General features: G+C 40.1%; 2 protein-coding genes across 2 annotated transcripts; one reads left to right on the top strand and one right to left on the bottom strand.

The window, feature by feature from the left end:
- Positions 1 to 6,012: 6,012 nt before the first annotated feature.
- On the bottom strand, positions 6,013 to 9,904 carry LOC147056669 (keratin, type I cytoskeletal 42-like). The gene is made up of 9 exons (XM_085912029.1): positions 9,573 to 9,904; positions 8,694 to 8,819; positions 7,942 to 8,024; positions 7,723 to 7,879; positions 7,445 to 7,606; positions 7,009 to 7,134; positions 6,703 to 6,932; positions 6,591 to 6,625; positions 6,013 to 6,502 (listed from the first exon to the last, which is right to left on the bottom strand). Exons 1-9 carry the CDS (start codon positions 9,867 to 9,869, stop codon positions 6,399 to 6,401), a joined length of 1,320 nt encoding a protein of 439 aa, XP_085768155.1. The 5' UTR covers positions 9,870 to 9,904; the 3' UTR covers positions 6,013 to 6,398.
- A 3,255-nt stretch (positions 9,905 to 13,159) lies between these two features.
- On the top strand, positions 13,160 to 13,639 carry LOC147056668 (gastrin/cholecystokinin-like peptide). The gene is made up of 2 exons (XM_085912823.1): positions 13,160 to 13,391; positions 13,505 to 13,639. Exons 1-2 carry the CDS (start codon positions 13,160 to 13,162, stop codon positions 13,579 to 13,581), a joined length of 309 nt encoding a protein of 102 aa, XP_085768949.1. The 3' UTR covers positions 13,582 to 13,639.
- Positions 13,640 to 13,705: the final 66 nt, after the last annotated feature.

The raw sequence follows: 13,705 nt of genomic DNA, 5'->3' as shown, positions 1-13,705 counted from the left end.
CATAAGAGGCGCAATATGACACTGAGACTGTGACTGGTGGGTGCGGCAAAGGAGCAATAGGCTTATCCGAGCATGTTGCTACTCTGGTCGAGTCGGTTTCAGGAACATGAGGTATCAATTAAAACAACGTGGCAAGTTGGTACCTGAGGATTTCACAATCTGTAAAGCTGTGTGGCCTGTTCTCATGAGAATGAAGTAGAATTTTGTATGAACAGATGCGGAACATTCGGAAAACAACCGTGGCTCTTTCAAGGTTACTTAACAATGCATTGTGGTTTTGATCATCAATCATATATACCGCAAGTATGGTAGCTAGTTTTATTATTGTTTGAATTTGTTGTGCATAAGAAAAATGTAATAGCATGCACTGCTCAAGTTGCAACTATATTATTTTGCAGTAAGTAATGCAGACAATGTAGAAATAGATGGAAGGATAATTAAATAACTTGAGTATTTGCAAGCTCAAGAATTGCACGAATTTCTTGATTGGGAAATCAAATCAAGCTTGTTGTACAATGTAATTAAAAAGTACTCTTGAGGAATCGTCTCCAAATCCATCCATCCATTTCATAAAGCTTTGTTTGGCAAACATTTTGCAAGTTGATGTCACGTACAATCAGGCTCTACGCCGTAGACAAAGATGTCAAACTCAAGGCCCGCGGGCCAGATACATCCCACCACATCATTTTATGTGGTCCGCGAAGACAAATTTTGCATGGACTTTGTCATTACTAAAATTACAAATTGTCTTCACTTTTAAAACAACAGAGACGTTACTTACAATTTCTATTACCATTTTTTTTTAAATATTTGAACAGTGTTTACTAGTTTCTGATTTTAAAACTAGTTATCAAATGAGTTTGACACCCCTGCTCGATGACTATCAGAGAAACATGGATGGTTATGGAGAAAAAAGGAGAAACAGATTTGAAGTCTTGAATCTTAGATTAGCTCTCTTGGCAAGCTCTATTGAGCAAATGGAGACACTTTAGTGTCAGGCCGACCAGTTGCACATGCTCCTACTTGACTGCAACGGGTCACGCCAAAGTGAACAGCGACGTTGGTATGTGGGGCATTAGTGAAAGGTGTGCCAGGAATCTTGGAGTGAGCTGAATTAGCAATTTGATTTGAGGTTTTTAACATTTCCTTCAAAACATTTTCTGATTCATCACGAACATCTCTAATTGATTGAGGTGGTATGACATGATAATGGTGTGTATTCTGAACAGGATCTTGATCTGTGCTCCAACTGGATCATTGCAAAACTTTAATGTGCCTCCACTTGAAAGATTTTCTTTGTTCGCATCATTGTAATTAGGTTGAAAGCAACTTGCAGCAACTTAACATTTGGAATAGTTTCCAGGATTTCCACCTTGACGTCCATCACAATGATTTAATTGATGTATGATGTATAAATGACTTCTAAATTAGACACACATCACAAAAAAACGTTTTGTTAACAACTCTGACCAATTGGAATGATTTAAGAACTTGCCAAGTATATAAAATGAGGCTCGTGAAAAATCAAGCCGTTGTCTCCGCTCTCAGACACGTTCATTAAAAGCGCTGGTTGACACCACGCCCGGCTCAACTGCCAACCTACTAAGATGAATGCAACTTAATTTAGCATCTTTCTTGTGAAAAAAAATCAGGAGGACTGAATTAGTGAAGCACAGTGAAATGCATGCCATATCTCCACAATTGACTACTTCGTTGTCTTTCAACAATTTCAGCAATCTTCAAACAGGTTCATGTATTTGGAAACACTTTATGGGGTCTAAAGATTTTTTACCTAGGTCATACTTTTTATTTCGTATCTTAAAAGAGTTGCGCGCACATTCATTCTGGAAAAAAATGCATTCAAATTCACTTTGCAACACAAAATGCTCAGTGAGCAAAAAAACAAGATTGCAGCTTTAGGGGAAAGAAGTTAGAGCGTGTCAGAAATGTGCTTTGTGCCCTGACCTGCAAGTCAGAAAGAGCCCGAGGTGCTCTTAGTTGGGTGTGGAGAAAAAAATGGAACTTAAGACATAAAAGTGCACAGTCCACCCCGTCAAACAGGCCATCTGCTCCTAATCTCCAAGGGAATTTATTCACTCCCTCAAATGCAACAGGTTATATGAACATTATTATTTTTTTTTTAATCTTTCACTTGACAGACATACAAAGAGCAAGGAAACAATATTTTATCTTCTGTCTATTTTAGGTGAAATAAGTGTATTTGGCCTGCACTGAGGGAACACGGCAACAGGAGCTGCTTTCTTTGTGAACTTTTAAATACTATGCTTGAATTCAGGTTCAGACAGGTTTGTGTGGTCAGGTGACAGCCTGCGGGTGTTGGCCCCACCCTTTAACTCTCCTCAATGCTTTGTGCAGCACTCTTTGCATGCTCACGGAGATCTGGAAATTTCCAAGAGATTGCAAAAGACATGAACAGAGCAATTGTCCACTCACTTGCAACATTTATATGAATAAAAACAAAGGAATGACTTACAGATGGAGATATTGTATTTGGGGAGCTGCCACATTTTGAAGAATATTGCGAGTGTTTATTGCAGCTGCTATTTAGTAACAGATGCACTATTGTACGTACTTTTTTTTTTTTACTGCACGCAATGCTTCTGACTATTCTTGCTCCAGTCCACATTCAAGTTTGCATATGCATTGGATTTCTTGTCATAGTGTCTGCATATTTATCAGTCTGCACAGATGCCACAAACAGTGCCACTGCTCATTCTTCTCAGTCTCACTGTTGGTCTGTCATTGGAAATAAAAGTTGTTGATGATTTTTTTATAAAACAAGCTTTGCAATTCTTGCACACAGTTATAAGTACAGTTCATGGGAATGTTTGTGTTAGTACTTAAGCTTTCATGCCACATGTTGTTTCTTGTGCAGAAGACAAGGGAGTTGCCAGGTGCACTCCTGAAGGTGACGCGCATTCATTTTTGTCACGGAACGCCCGCGGGTGTCTTGGTTGAGAACAGCCTGGTCTTGTCGAGGCAGATTCAGCAAATGTATGGAAAGACGTTTGAACAGTATGTCCCTGTATATCCGGCTGAAGGTCCACCACGTAACCTGTACTTTTGCGCTATATTCTGACTGTCTGCTGTATGCACACTTGCTCCATTTTTGCTCCTCTTATTTATTTATTCATTTATTTACTATTTATTCATTGCTCTTATTTATTTATTGTATGTGCCTTCTTGTTTTTACTTTTTGTGTTGTTGACTTGAATGTTTTGCTTGTCCGTGGATCAATATATATATATATATATGTGTAATATGTCTTGTCACCGTGGGATTGTAGGAAACGGAATTTCGATCTCTTTGTGTGTCTTGACGTGAAGAAATCGACAATAAAGCGGACTTTGACTTTGACGTAATTGTGTGCACTTTGTGCTCACTAGTAGTAACATAATTCAATACACAAATAGAATGACAATGACAACTTTGCCTTTCTAACGAATATATAGAGGAAAAAAAGTGTCCTAATTAACAACTGTTCTTTATGAGTACTAGTAGTGAAGCGCTATATTCTGATCTCACTAGTTGCATGCAGTTGTCAACTAGTTTGCGGTTTGGCCTCCCTAGCAACAAAGTTTCCCAGAAGTTTGCCAAAGGAGCTCCAGTGTGCTAAAATGCAATGGAAGGCAAGAGTTATTGGTGTGCTAGGAGGAGGTGGGCGGTATGATAGAAGTCATTATACATGTGCAAAATTATGTTAGTGCACCTTTTGTGATATATATTCCAAATTTGTCCTACTGACAAAAGAGCTCAATCTTAGTCAAATAGAAATCAAACCCCTCCCCTGCACACGTTGTAAGACTTTTATTCTGCTTGATGGTGCTCAATTGCCTTACAGGTGAGGACAAAGTATTATGGACTTTGTTCTTGATTTATTGAATAAATGTTCTAACAATTCCCCATATTAATGTGAACGTGATGGCTGGCATGCACACTTCATCGACAAAACGTTTTGTTGGAGTCGATTGCTCATGCATCGATCATTTCTTCACCACCTACAAACATGCTATTTCAATTTTTCATTTATGGTGTCCCAGAAAATATCAGCCTTAGAATATTTCCAGTGCATTAATTGCATAAATTAGTTAAATCAGTTATGAAATAGCATATATATATATTGTAATATAACACTTTTAAAAAATCATCGTCACCATTGGCCTTCGTTACTGAACGTCATGAGGCAAAGAAGGTAGGTTTACACTTGGAAAGACAAAAATGCCACCTGGTGGCCAAGAGGCCAATAGTACTGCACAGTATTACCAAATAACATATTTACCCATTTTAGTGAACACAGTTTTAATATTTCTGATTATTAGATTCAACAGTTGTTGAATTCCTGTGAATTATCCATCCAGACAGTTCGTACGCACATCCACATCTTTGGATAATTTAAAGCAGAGGCGTCCCAACTCGGTCCCAGAGTAGTGTTGGCTCATGAGTGAACGATTCGTTCAAAAGAACGAATTCATTCAGTGAACGAGAGTGAACGAATCACTTCCTAAAGGCCACTTCATTAGGGAAAAAGCTTAAGTGAAAGTGAAAAGTGCTACACCCGCCCTCACTCCCACCTCCTTATTGGCTGATTGATTTGTGACGTCATTCGGACACTCCATTAGGTACACCGCCATTTTCAGGTGTACCTAATCACAGGCCACTTCATTAGGGAAAAATCATGGTCAAAGCTTCACGGAAAGTGAAAAGTGCCACACCCGCCCTCACCCCCACTTTCTGATTGGCTGTTTGATCTGTGACGTCATTCGGACACTCCATTAGGTACACCGCCATTTTCAGGTGTACCTAATCACAGGCCACTTCATTAGGGAAAAGTCATGGTCAAAATTTAAATGAAAGTGAAAAGTGCCACACCCAAACAACCCCCCACTTTCTGATTGGCTGGTTGATCTGTGACGTCATACGGACACTTCATTAGGTACACCGCCATTTTTTGGTGTACCTAATCACAGGCCACTTCATTAGGGAAAAGTCATGGTCAAAGTTTAAATGAAAGGGAAAAGTGCCACACCCGCCCTCACCCCCACTTTCTGATTGGCTGTTTGCTCTGTGACGTCATTCGGACACTCTATTAGGTACACCGCCATTTTCAAGAGTAATCAAACCCTAATCACAGGCCACTTCATTAGGGATAAATCATGGTCAAAGTCAACATAACACTCACTCGTGAATCTTTGCGAACGACTAATCAGCAACGAGCGATAGAGCGACAGCCAATTATTATTATTATTATTATTATTATTATTATTATTATTATATAATTTTTTGGGGGGCGGGGTAGTTGTATTGTTTGATGTATATGTTGTGCTCACGGGATGTTGTAATATAAAGAAAAATGTGTCCGTTGCCGTTGTCGACATTACCGTGTGTTCACTTGATTGTTTTGAAAGAACTGGAATGCACATCCCTATCCCAGAGTGCCGCTGTCCTGCCAGTTTTATATGCGTCCTGCCTGTAATACACAGTTTGTGCCACAGGAGGGCAGCATTTACCAAATTCACAGACAATAGTTGACAGCTCATACCGACACGAATGAAGTTGGAATGTTGCGCAAAAACAGAACAAAACGATTTGTAAATTCATGTCCGCAATGACTTTAATATAATTTTAATTTTATTTTATGTCTAGCATCTTTAAAAAAAAGTTCCATCAACTCTCTTTTTAACGACACTTGAGAATAATTTAGGAACCAGACACACTAACTGTTGAAGGTGAAATTCTTTGCATTTTTGCTGGACATACAGCTTCAGGTGCTCAGCAGTCCGGGTTATATTTTGCACCCCATTGTGTGCAATGAAACCATAATGTTACCACACATGCTGAATGTGCAATCCAAATTGCTTGGATGTGCCCATTAGAGTTAAGCACATGTACCCTGTAAAGATATGTCTGTTCACTTTTTACTCAGTATAGAAATATTTATACTGTCATTGCGACTGTTCACAGAAGTTATACAAAAGACACACACCATAAACATGCAGCAAGACACTTTTATTTTGTATTAGTGGTGTTTTCAAGTCAAAATGATAGTTTTTCCATCACACAAATTAAGCTATTTATCTGTGTGGACTATATTCAAAACAATACTTTTAAAACCAAAACACTGGATTTTGTGCACACTTAGCGAATGCAACACCTTGTGATATGCATGATGTACATGTTTTTTGATTTTATGATTGCCATATTCCTTTCTTTGTCCAAATACTGAGCAAGTTGCTGCTCATTTCTCTTTTATTTGCTGCAAAAATGTATTTATGGGGAAAAGGAGAACATCTGAAAGTAAACACAGCTTTTTTTTTTTTCATGTTGTGTTTTTCAAAAGGAGAGAAGTAAATGGTTCATTTAGGAGTATGCGTAACCATTTACATATCTTCTCTCTGAGTGTCCACGCTGGTGGACACCACCTTTCCGTCGACGATTTGTTCCACAATGGTCTTCACTCTCCTCTCCACATGGGGCTTGTGCTCTGCGGAGGTAGAGGGAAAAGAGGTCATGAGAACATCCAAGAGAACACGTGGTGTCAATTCATGGATGGAAGAGTGACACTCGCTTACCTTCCATCGTGACCACCTTGCTGATGACCAAAGGCCTTTAAAGAGAGATGACAGTACGATATGAGTAAGGTCATCCATCTCATACATGGATTGGGAATGAATTTGCTCTCACCTTTTCTGCTCATATGATTCTCCATCCAGCAGACGACGGTACTCGGCAATCTCCCTCTCCAACCTCATCTTGATGTCCAGCAGCAGTTGGTACTCGGTCTTCTGTTGCTCGATGGACACTTTGAGGTGCTGCAGCTCTTCCTCCAGGCGGTTGATGGTAATCTGAAGTTGGCTGAGCTGTTGGCTGTATCGTGACTTGGTATCGGCGAGGTTCTGACGGAGGCATTCGATCTGCGCGGCGGAGGAGGTAAGCCTGAGCGGAACGGCTACGAGTGGGCACATGCAAGCGGACAGGAAGTTGGCTTACCTCTGCAAGGATGCCCTGATATGTGATCTCCAAACTCTGGTATGTCCGCTTCAGCTCAGATAGTTGGGAAGAAAAGGTTTTTACGTCTAGGTCGTAACCTTTGATTTCGGACTGGAGGGATTCCATCTAGAACACACACAAATAAAACCATCCCATTGACCATTTGCCCGCTTTCCGTCCGTTCATTTTCTACAGCTTGTGTCCTCATTGTTTTTTTTTTGTTTTTTTATTTTAAATTTTTCATTAACCAATTTTAGGGAAATACAATTTGAGCCATGTAACAATGATTCCAGGAAACCTACTAATATTAATGCTCGGTGGGCCGGATCAAGGAACAATTGATCCATTTGTTGCCCCCGTGCCACACTTTGTTCACCCCTGCTTTAGTATGTCATTATTTTGTGCATTTTATTGGATACATTGTATCCCATCTCACCTTCACTTGGTACCATCTTTCCATTTCCTGTTTGTTCTTCAGTGCCATAGCTTCATACTGCTCCCTCACTTCTTGAAGGATCTTGGAAAGGTCCACAGACGACGGGGCGTCCACACCGACGTCTAAGTTACCAGTGCATTGTAACCTTGCTGCATTCATCTCCTGCATCATGGGAGAAAAAAATGTTGGTTATGCACATGTTCTACTGCTGCGAGGAAGAGACCCATCCAGCAGAGGGGAGCATTTGATTAGAAGCAAATGAGTTGAAATGAACTGACCTCCTCATGGATTTGCTTGAGTTGTGCCAGTTCATCCTTCAGATTCTCTATCTGCATTTTCAGGTCACTAATGGCAACAACCATGCTGTCACGGACCCCTCGAAGACGAGCCAAATCAGACTCCACCAGTGCACGCGTGTTCATCTCCACCTCATATCTTACAGAAAAGACGGGTTACTATTCATGCATCAGGTACTTTTAAATCCATTTTCAACTTACTTCATTTTGAAGTCGTCCGCCGCCAGTTGAGCATTGTCAATCTGCAGGATGATGCTCTGATTCTCTGCATACCTCCTCGCAATCTAAAAGAGAAGAAGGACATTCTGACGGAATGTGGGAGGAAACAGGAGAAAGAAGCATGGGAAGAACATGCCAACTCTACATTGGGAGCAGAGATTCGATTCCAGAACCTCAGCTAGTGGTTAGCATGTTTGCCTCAGAAACAGATAATCCTTTGAGCGTTGTTTTGGACGTGGGCGTCTTTCCAACATACATGGATTGTGCGAAGCATTTGCTGGTTATCTGTTATCTAAAAATGTAAACGTATGTGACCCTGTTTCACTTGAAAAGAAAACCTGTTTGATCAACAAATATTTTTGTGTTTGGACTAACACAATGCAACTGTGCAGAACAGATTGAAATATTGAAACCATTTTTTTTGGGGGGGGGGATGGATAGAATATCAGTTGCCATTTCAATACAGCAGCAGCATGCGAGTGTTTTGTTTGCTACTTGTCTTGATATTGGTCTTAAGACTTTTCATTCGTACCAAGCGTAATGCTTTGAGATAACCTAGGAGAAACATGTTCCACCCAGCCACACCCGCTTCCTCATTAAGTCTCATGGTGGATAATGAGTCTAGACTTGCTCTTTGATCCTTGGTTGGGTTTCTTTTGCATTGCAGGAATAGAAAAATGTTGTATGTCTTGGATATTGCGTGAATAAAACTAAAAACTAAACTAAATAGTCACCTGAGCTCGCAGTTCATTGATGGTGACAAAGTAGGCAGTGAAGTCCCTGGCAATGTAAGACCTCTTCTCCATGAACTCTCTGATTTGCAATTCCAACTTCCTGTTGGCAGCCTCCAGAGAGCGTACCTGTAGACACGCAACAATTTCAGACAATCAACAAGCCATTAAGTCTTTGCTTGAAGTAGTAATCATTCCTGTGAGAACATTTCAGTATAAGCAGCCGCCATTATGTATGTACGTTTTATTATGTTTTGTGTTCTTACTATCCGACCAAGGCGCACATGTTGAATCTAACATCACACCACCAAATAGATATGTCAGAAAAAGTTTTGGCGTTGTTGTTGTTGAGAAAAACACTTAATAGTTCTGTCTGACACTGACAATGTTTGGCATCAAAATATTTTGAGACTACCTTGCTGTCTTAATTGTTCATTTTATTACCATGTACAAGTAAATATAACTGTGAATAACAGACCTATTAAAATACAAAATGCCTGAAAGCAAGGATTTGGGAAGTACAGTTATTGATGTTACAACTAAAATGATTTGGGTCATTAACATTTAATATCTTTAATGAAACTCTTGATAGCTTTTTTAATTTTCAATGTTTAATTTGCCCAAACAAATAGTTGTGCCAGGCATTTAAAATGAACAAAATTTCAACAACTGTATATCACTTTAGGAAAATAAATGCTTTTCAAATTAATTCAATGGAATTTCACATACACCCCTTTTTATTGATCTATTGACAGATTTGAATCAAATGCTCTGATTCAGTCCGAAGGTGACCATTTTAGAAAAAAAAAAAGTAGAAAGACAACAAAGAAGAAGACGAAGAAAGACATTTGTATCCTGCCCTTGTTCCTCCTGATCTCTTACCTTATCCAGATAGGTGGCCAGGCGGTCGTTGAGGTTCTGCATGGTGCTTTTCTCATTGGTCCCCATGATATCAACACCGAACGAGTTGCCCTGGGGGAGGTCGAAGGAGGCATAGGAGATGCGGGTGCCAAAGCCCCCTGCGCCAGCGTAAACGCTGGGCGCGCGGTTCTGGTAGAAACCACCGGACAAGGATGTCTGGCCTCCCCCACCCAGCAGTCGGCCCCCGCTCATGCTCATGGTGCTGGCGGAGGAGATGCTGCGGGAGCTGGTGCCTGAGCGGCCTAGGATGAGAGACATGGTCAAGAGATACAGGTGGAGGCTGCAGTCAACGAGGAGTGACTGCCAATGGCCCAAGTGGACATTTTATAGAGTACCTGCAGATGCCACAACTACGTTTGGCATTCAGATAATACTTTTTTGTGCTTAGTAGGTGTGAACGATTGCTGGTGACAGGTTGACAATCAAGTTCAGCAGCTAGATGTCTGCCTCTGATTACCTGAGTCAATAACACTTTAGAGGAGTAAATGTTTTAAATGGAGTCGGACTGGTTGGACAGCAATTTGATCACGAAGCTTTACATAATTCCCTTTTAAAATGTTCCTTATGTGATGCTGTTTTACATGAACATAGATGACAGGACGAATGACTTAAGAAAAAAAACAATCACTTTCTTTGTCTTTAGGATTCAACCAGTTCCGTGCAATTGCAATGTGATTTGTATCCAGTTTTCGTTTTTGACCAGAGGCATGGATTTGACATCTTATTGCACACTTCCTCAGTGTGGGCTTGTTTAGTTGAACACAAAGCTATTAATTATTCTGTATTTTTTGAATGGCAAAAGGTGGAAACACGGGCTACCTGTATCTTTCGACATCTAGATGCAGGCAGGTTGTTCCGCTGGTAAGAGCCATAGATTTGGGATAATGTCTTGCCGTGGGTCTGAGAAATGACTATTACTTTAGTATTACTAAAAGGGAGGTACTGAGGCTCTGCGAGGGTCGAAAATGAGATCTGCCATAAATGTTTTTTTATAAATGAATAAAATAACCTTAAGATCAATCCTGAAACACACACGGAGCCAAAACAGGGCTTCTAAGACCAGTTCTGGCCTTCATCAACAGAAAGGCTAATAAATTCTGCAGTAACTGCAAATCAATAAAAGTTCTAGGAAAACCCGAAAGGAGAGGTTTAAGGTAATCAATGCAACTGGAGTTAAAGCATGCACATCTGTTTTCTCACAAACGCTGGATTCTGGCTGGCAATGTTTTTACTATGGTATTAACAAGTGGGATCGAAAATAAGATCCGAGGCAAAGATAACAGCCAAAGTTTAACTTGGTCTTATGTGGTGCAAGAAAGTTGTTGTGATTATGAAATAATGGGATTCTAATTAAAATACCAATTTTGTCCAGGTGAGTTGAAGCAAGTCAAAGATATAGTTTAAAAAAAAAAGGTGGCTATGGTGATTTGGAGAATTGACCATTTAGAGCTTAGTGCATCAGCATAAATGTGCAAACTTCTTCCATATCTCCTAAGTATCATCATACATGAAAACATGTTGAACCTAAAATTGAACCTTGGGGAACACCTCAACCGTTCATCCATAATAACATAAACTTCTCTGCCAAAATGATGCAATCATACTCACACTTTAAAAAGCCTTTTTGGCATTATTTGGGCACGTCCTCTACTATCGTAGCTGCCAATTTCTGAATAGTATTCCCGCATTAATGACTTTTCTGCTCAGAAAATCATTGCACAGCAAAGAGTTTTCTATTTCACTGGTCTCTTGTAACCTTTTCACTGAACACTCCACTTTAGCTCACACCCTTCATTGCTGCCAAGCCACATTATCTATCTCCCATCTCCCATGACATTTGCTCACTGCCTCAGCTAGTGGAGCTCCAGCTACGTTTGATCAATTTTGTGCACCCCTAATTGCCCCGCGTGTCAACATTATGGATAGTTGAGCAATAACCTTTTAAAGAGAGGTATTTTAACAGACACAAATGGGTCTTAATTGATTTTGTTTTAAATGACTGAAAAGTCAGTTGGTGTTTGTCTTAAATGTGACAAAGTGTCACACCCATTACACTGGCAACGAGATGATTAAACACATTTCAAAGAGGCATTTATTCAAACAAGTATTTGAAAAGTATGTCTGTGGTGTGTCACACCCTTCAACAAAAATCTTGACATGTACCTGCAACTTATTCCGCATAAACTCATTTTGCAGAACCGGCTTCTCTTGGTAACTGCCCTGTGTTTATTAAAAGATATATTTCTTAGAAAAAAAACAACTTGGGCCCTGAAGAAGAAATTACAATTAAATATAGAGGTGTACTCTATTTTTTTTTTTGTATAGGCTTATATTTTATGACATTTATAGCTTTTGTATGTGGTGTACTTTCTAACTCCTGGAATACAATTCAGGCCACTTCACCAAATTACAACAAAATGCGCTTTTCAGATGCCTGGAATGAGATTGTGATTATGTTCCTTTTCTGTAAGAGCTCTAAATAATTCACAAATGGTTGTGCACTATGCTCAGCTGCAGCTGTCATCTGCAATACAGAACTGTGAATTTCTGTTAAAAGCACCGTAGACATTTTTGCCCCCAGACATTTACAAAGATTGGATTTTAACATGCACAAGTCGTTGCATACTATAAAGATCATTGCACTTCAACATAACAGAACATTTTTAAAGTTAACGTAGAAATGAGTACAGAAGTAGTCCAAGAAGAATTTCACAATGTGAGAGTGTAGTCACCTCTAACCGAGCAACAGGTGAAGGGAACAAGCGTTTTTGTTGACGCATAGATCAGATTTCACTGATGGGTGTGTACGTGTTTTAGTAACTATTTAATTTGCTTAAGTTCACATGGCACTTTCACAGGCTCAAACTCAAATTACTTCATCATCTCATTTGTTGATATGCCAGGATCCTATGATGCTACAGTATCTGCTGTTTTACATAATGTAATTCTTTGTGCACACAATGTTATGTTATAATCTATCTTAATGCATTTGTTTTCCCTGAAGCTGCAAAAGTCTTGCAATTAAATGGATATTCCTCATCCTTTCATACACAATACCTTGTTTCCAATTAGAATACCACAAAGATATTCTTTTGGAGTAGTCCAGGCATGATCATAATAAAGCAGATGAGTCACTAACGTATTTACGAGGCTGCTATTGCATCAAACATGAGTAAACATTTGAAGAAGGAGGTGGAAAAAAAGTGTTTACACGTATCGTCAAGCTTCTAAGAGATGAGTTATTGTCAGAAATGTCCACCTAAATGACACCCGGTCTTTTGGTTAAAATGCACTTAGGAAATATTGGCTTACGTGTGTAAATAGATTGACTTGTTTTACAGTTATTGCAGAACAAAAAGCTTTCTCACAGGATTATTGACAAGTGTGCATGTATCATCACCTTGACGTCCATCTCTCTGGCGTATCTGTGGCCTAATCAATCAAAAGCTCTGTCATGGACACTTATTGATATTTGTCATTTTTCCAGCTCAAATGATTCACCGGTGTTATAAAAAGGGGAGCTGTTAGTAGACGTTTGCTAGGTGGTCATGTCAGGAAACGGGATGGCAGCGTTTGCGTTGGTGTTTGTTTTGCTCGCATGTGCTGCTGCTGCTGCTGCAACTGGGAGCAAAACAGTTGAGCGATTCCAATCGGGGAGGGAGGAAGCAAATAGCGCTGCAGGCAGACAGGAGCCTCTGCCTTCACGCACGGTGAGACGGGCACACCTTTCCGAGGATGAGCGTGTCATTATGGCCAAACAAATCATGCAAGCAATCTCAGGTATGTTGTGGGTTTGGGGTGTGAAGAAAATGGGTCGAGGCGAGGGCAGTTATCCAACAGGTGCTCCTACATATGTGCCTCACGTGGTTCATTTCGGAATGCTCTGTTCACAGAGATGGTGAACTCCGACTGCATGATGGACCGTGACTATCAGGGCTGGGTGGATTTTGGACGGCGGGACGCTGAATGAAAGCGGGGCGGTTGCTGCCGCTGCCGCTTCAGTGTTCAACCAATGCTTTTGCCTTGAGCTGTTGTGGATTTAATACTCTTGCAATGCCATGAATAAAGTTTTTTGCAAATTCAAAGCAATATGG

The sequence above is a fragment of the Syngnathus leptorhynchus genome, chromosome 5 (assembly GCF_054491065.1).
Source record: "Syngnathus leptorhynchus isolate UIUO chromosome 5, UIUO_Slep, whole genome shotgun sequence".
Lineage (NCBI taxonomy): Eukaryota > Metazoa > Chordata > Actinopteri > Syngnathiformes > Syngnathidae > Syngnathus > Syngnathus leptorhynchus.
This window is presented reverse-complemented; position numbering and strand designations above follow the sequence as displayed.

Bases quoted from the DNA above. Each gene is read 5' to 3' on its own strand.
- LOC147056669 (XM_085912029.1), bottom strand. From the start codon at position 9,869: ATGTCTCTCATCCTAGGCCGCTCAGGCACCAGCTCCCGCAGCATCTCC. The intron at 8,025-8,693 runs GTGACTATTTAG...CTTCTCTTTTAG, and splicing joins TCAATGAACTGCGAGCTCAG to ATTGCGAGGAGGTATGCAGA. The intron at 6,933-7,008 runs GTAAGCCAACTT...TCCGCCGCGCAG, and splicing joins ATCAGGGCATCCTTGCAGAG to ATCGAATGCCTCCGTCAGAA.
- LOC147056668 (XM_085912823.1), top strand. From the start codon at position 13,160: ATGTCAGGAAACGGGATGGCAGCGTTTGCGTTGGTGTTTGTTTTGCTC. The intron at 13,392-13,504 runs GTATGTTGTGGG...CTCTGTTCACAG, and splicing joins AATCATGCAAGCAATCTCAG to AGATGGTGAACTCCGACTGC.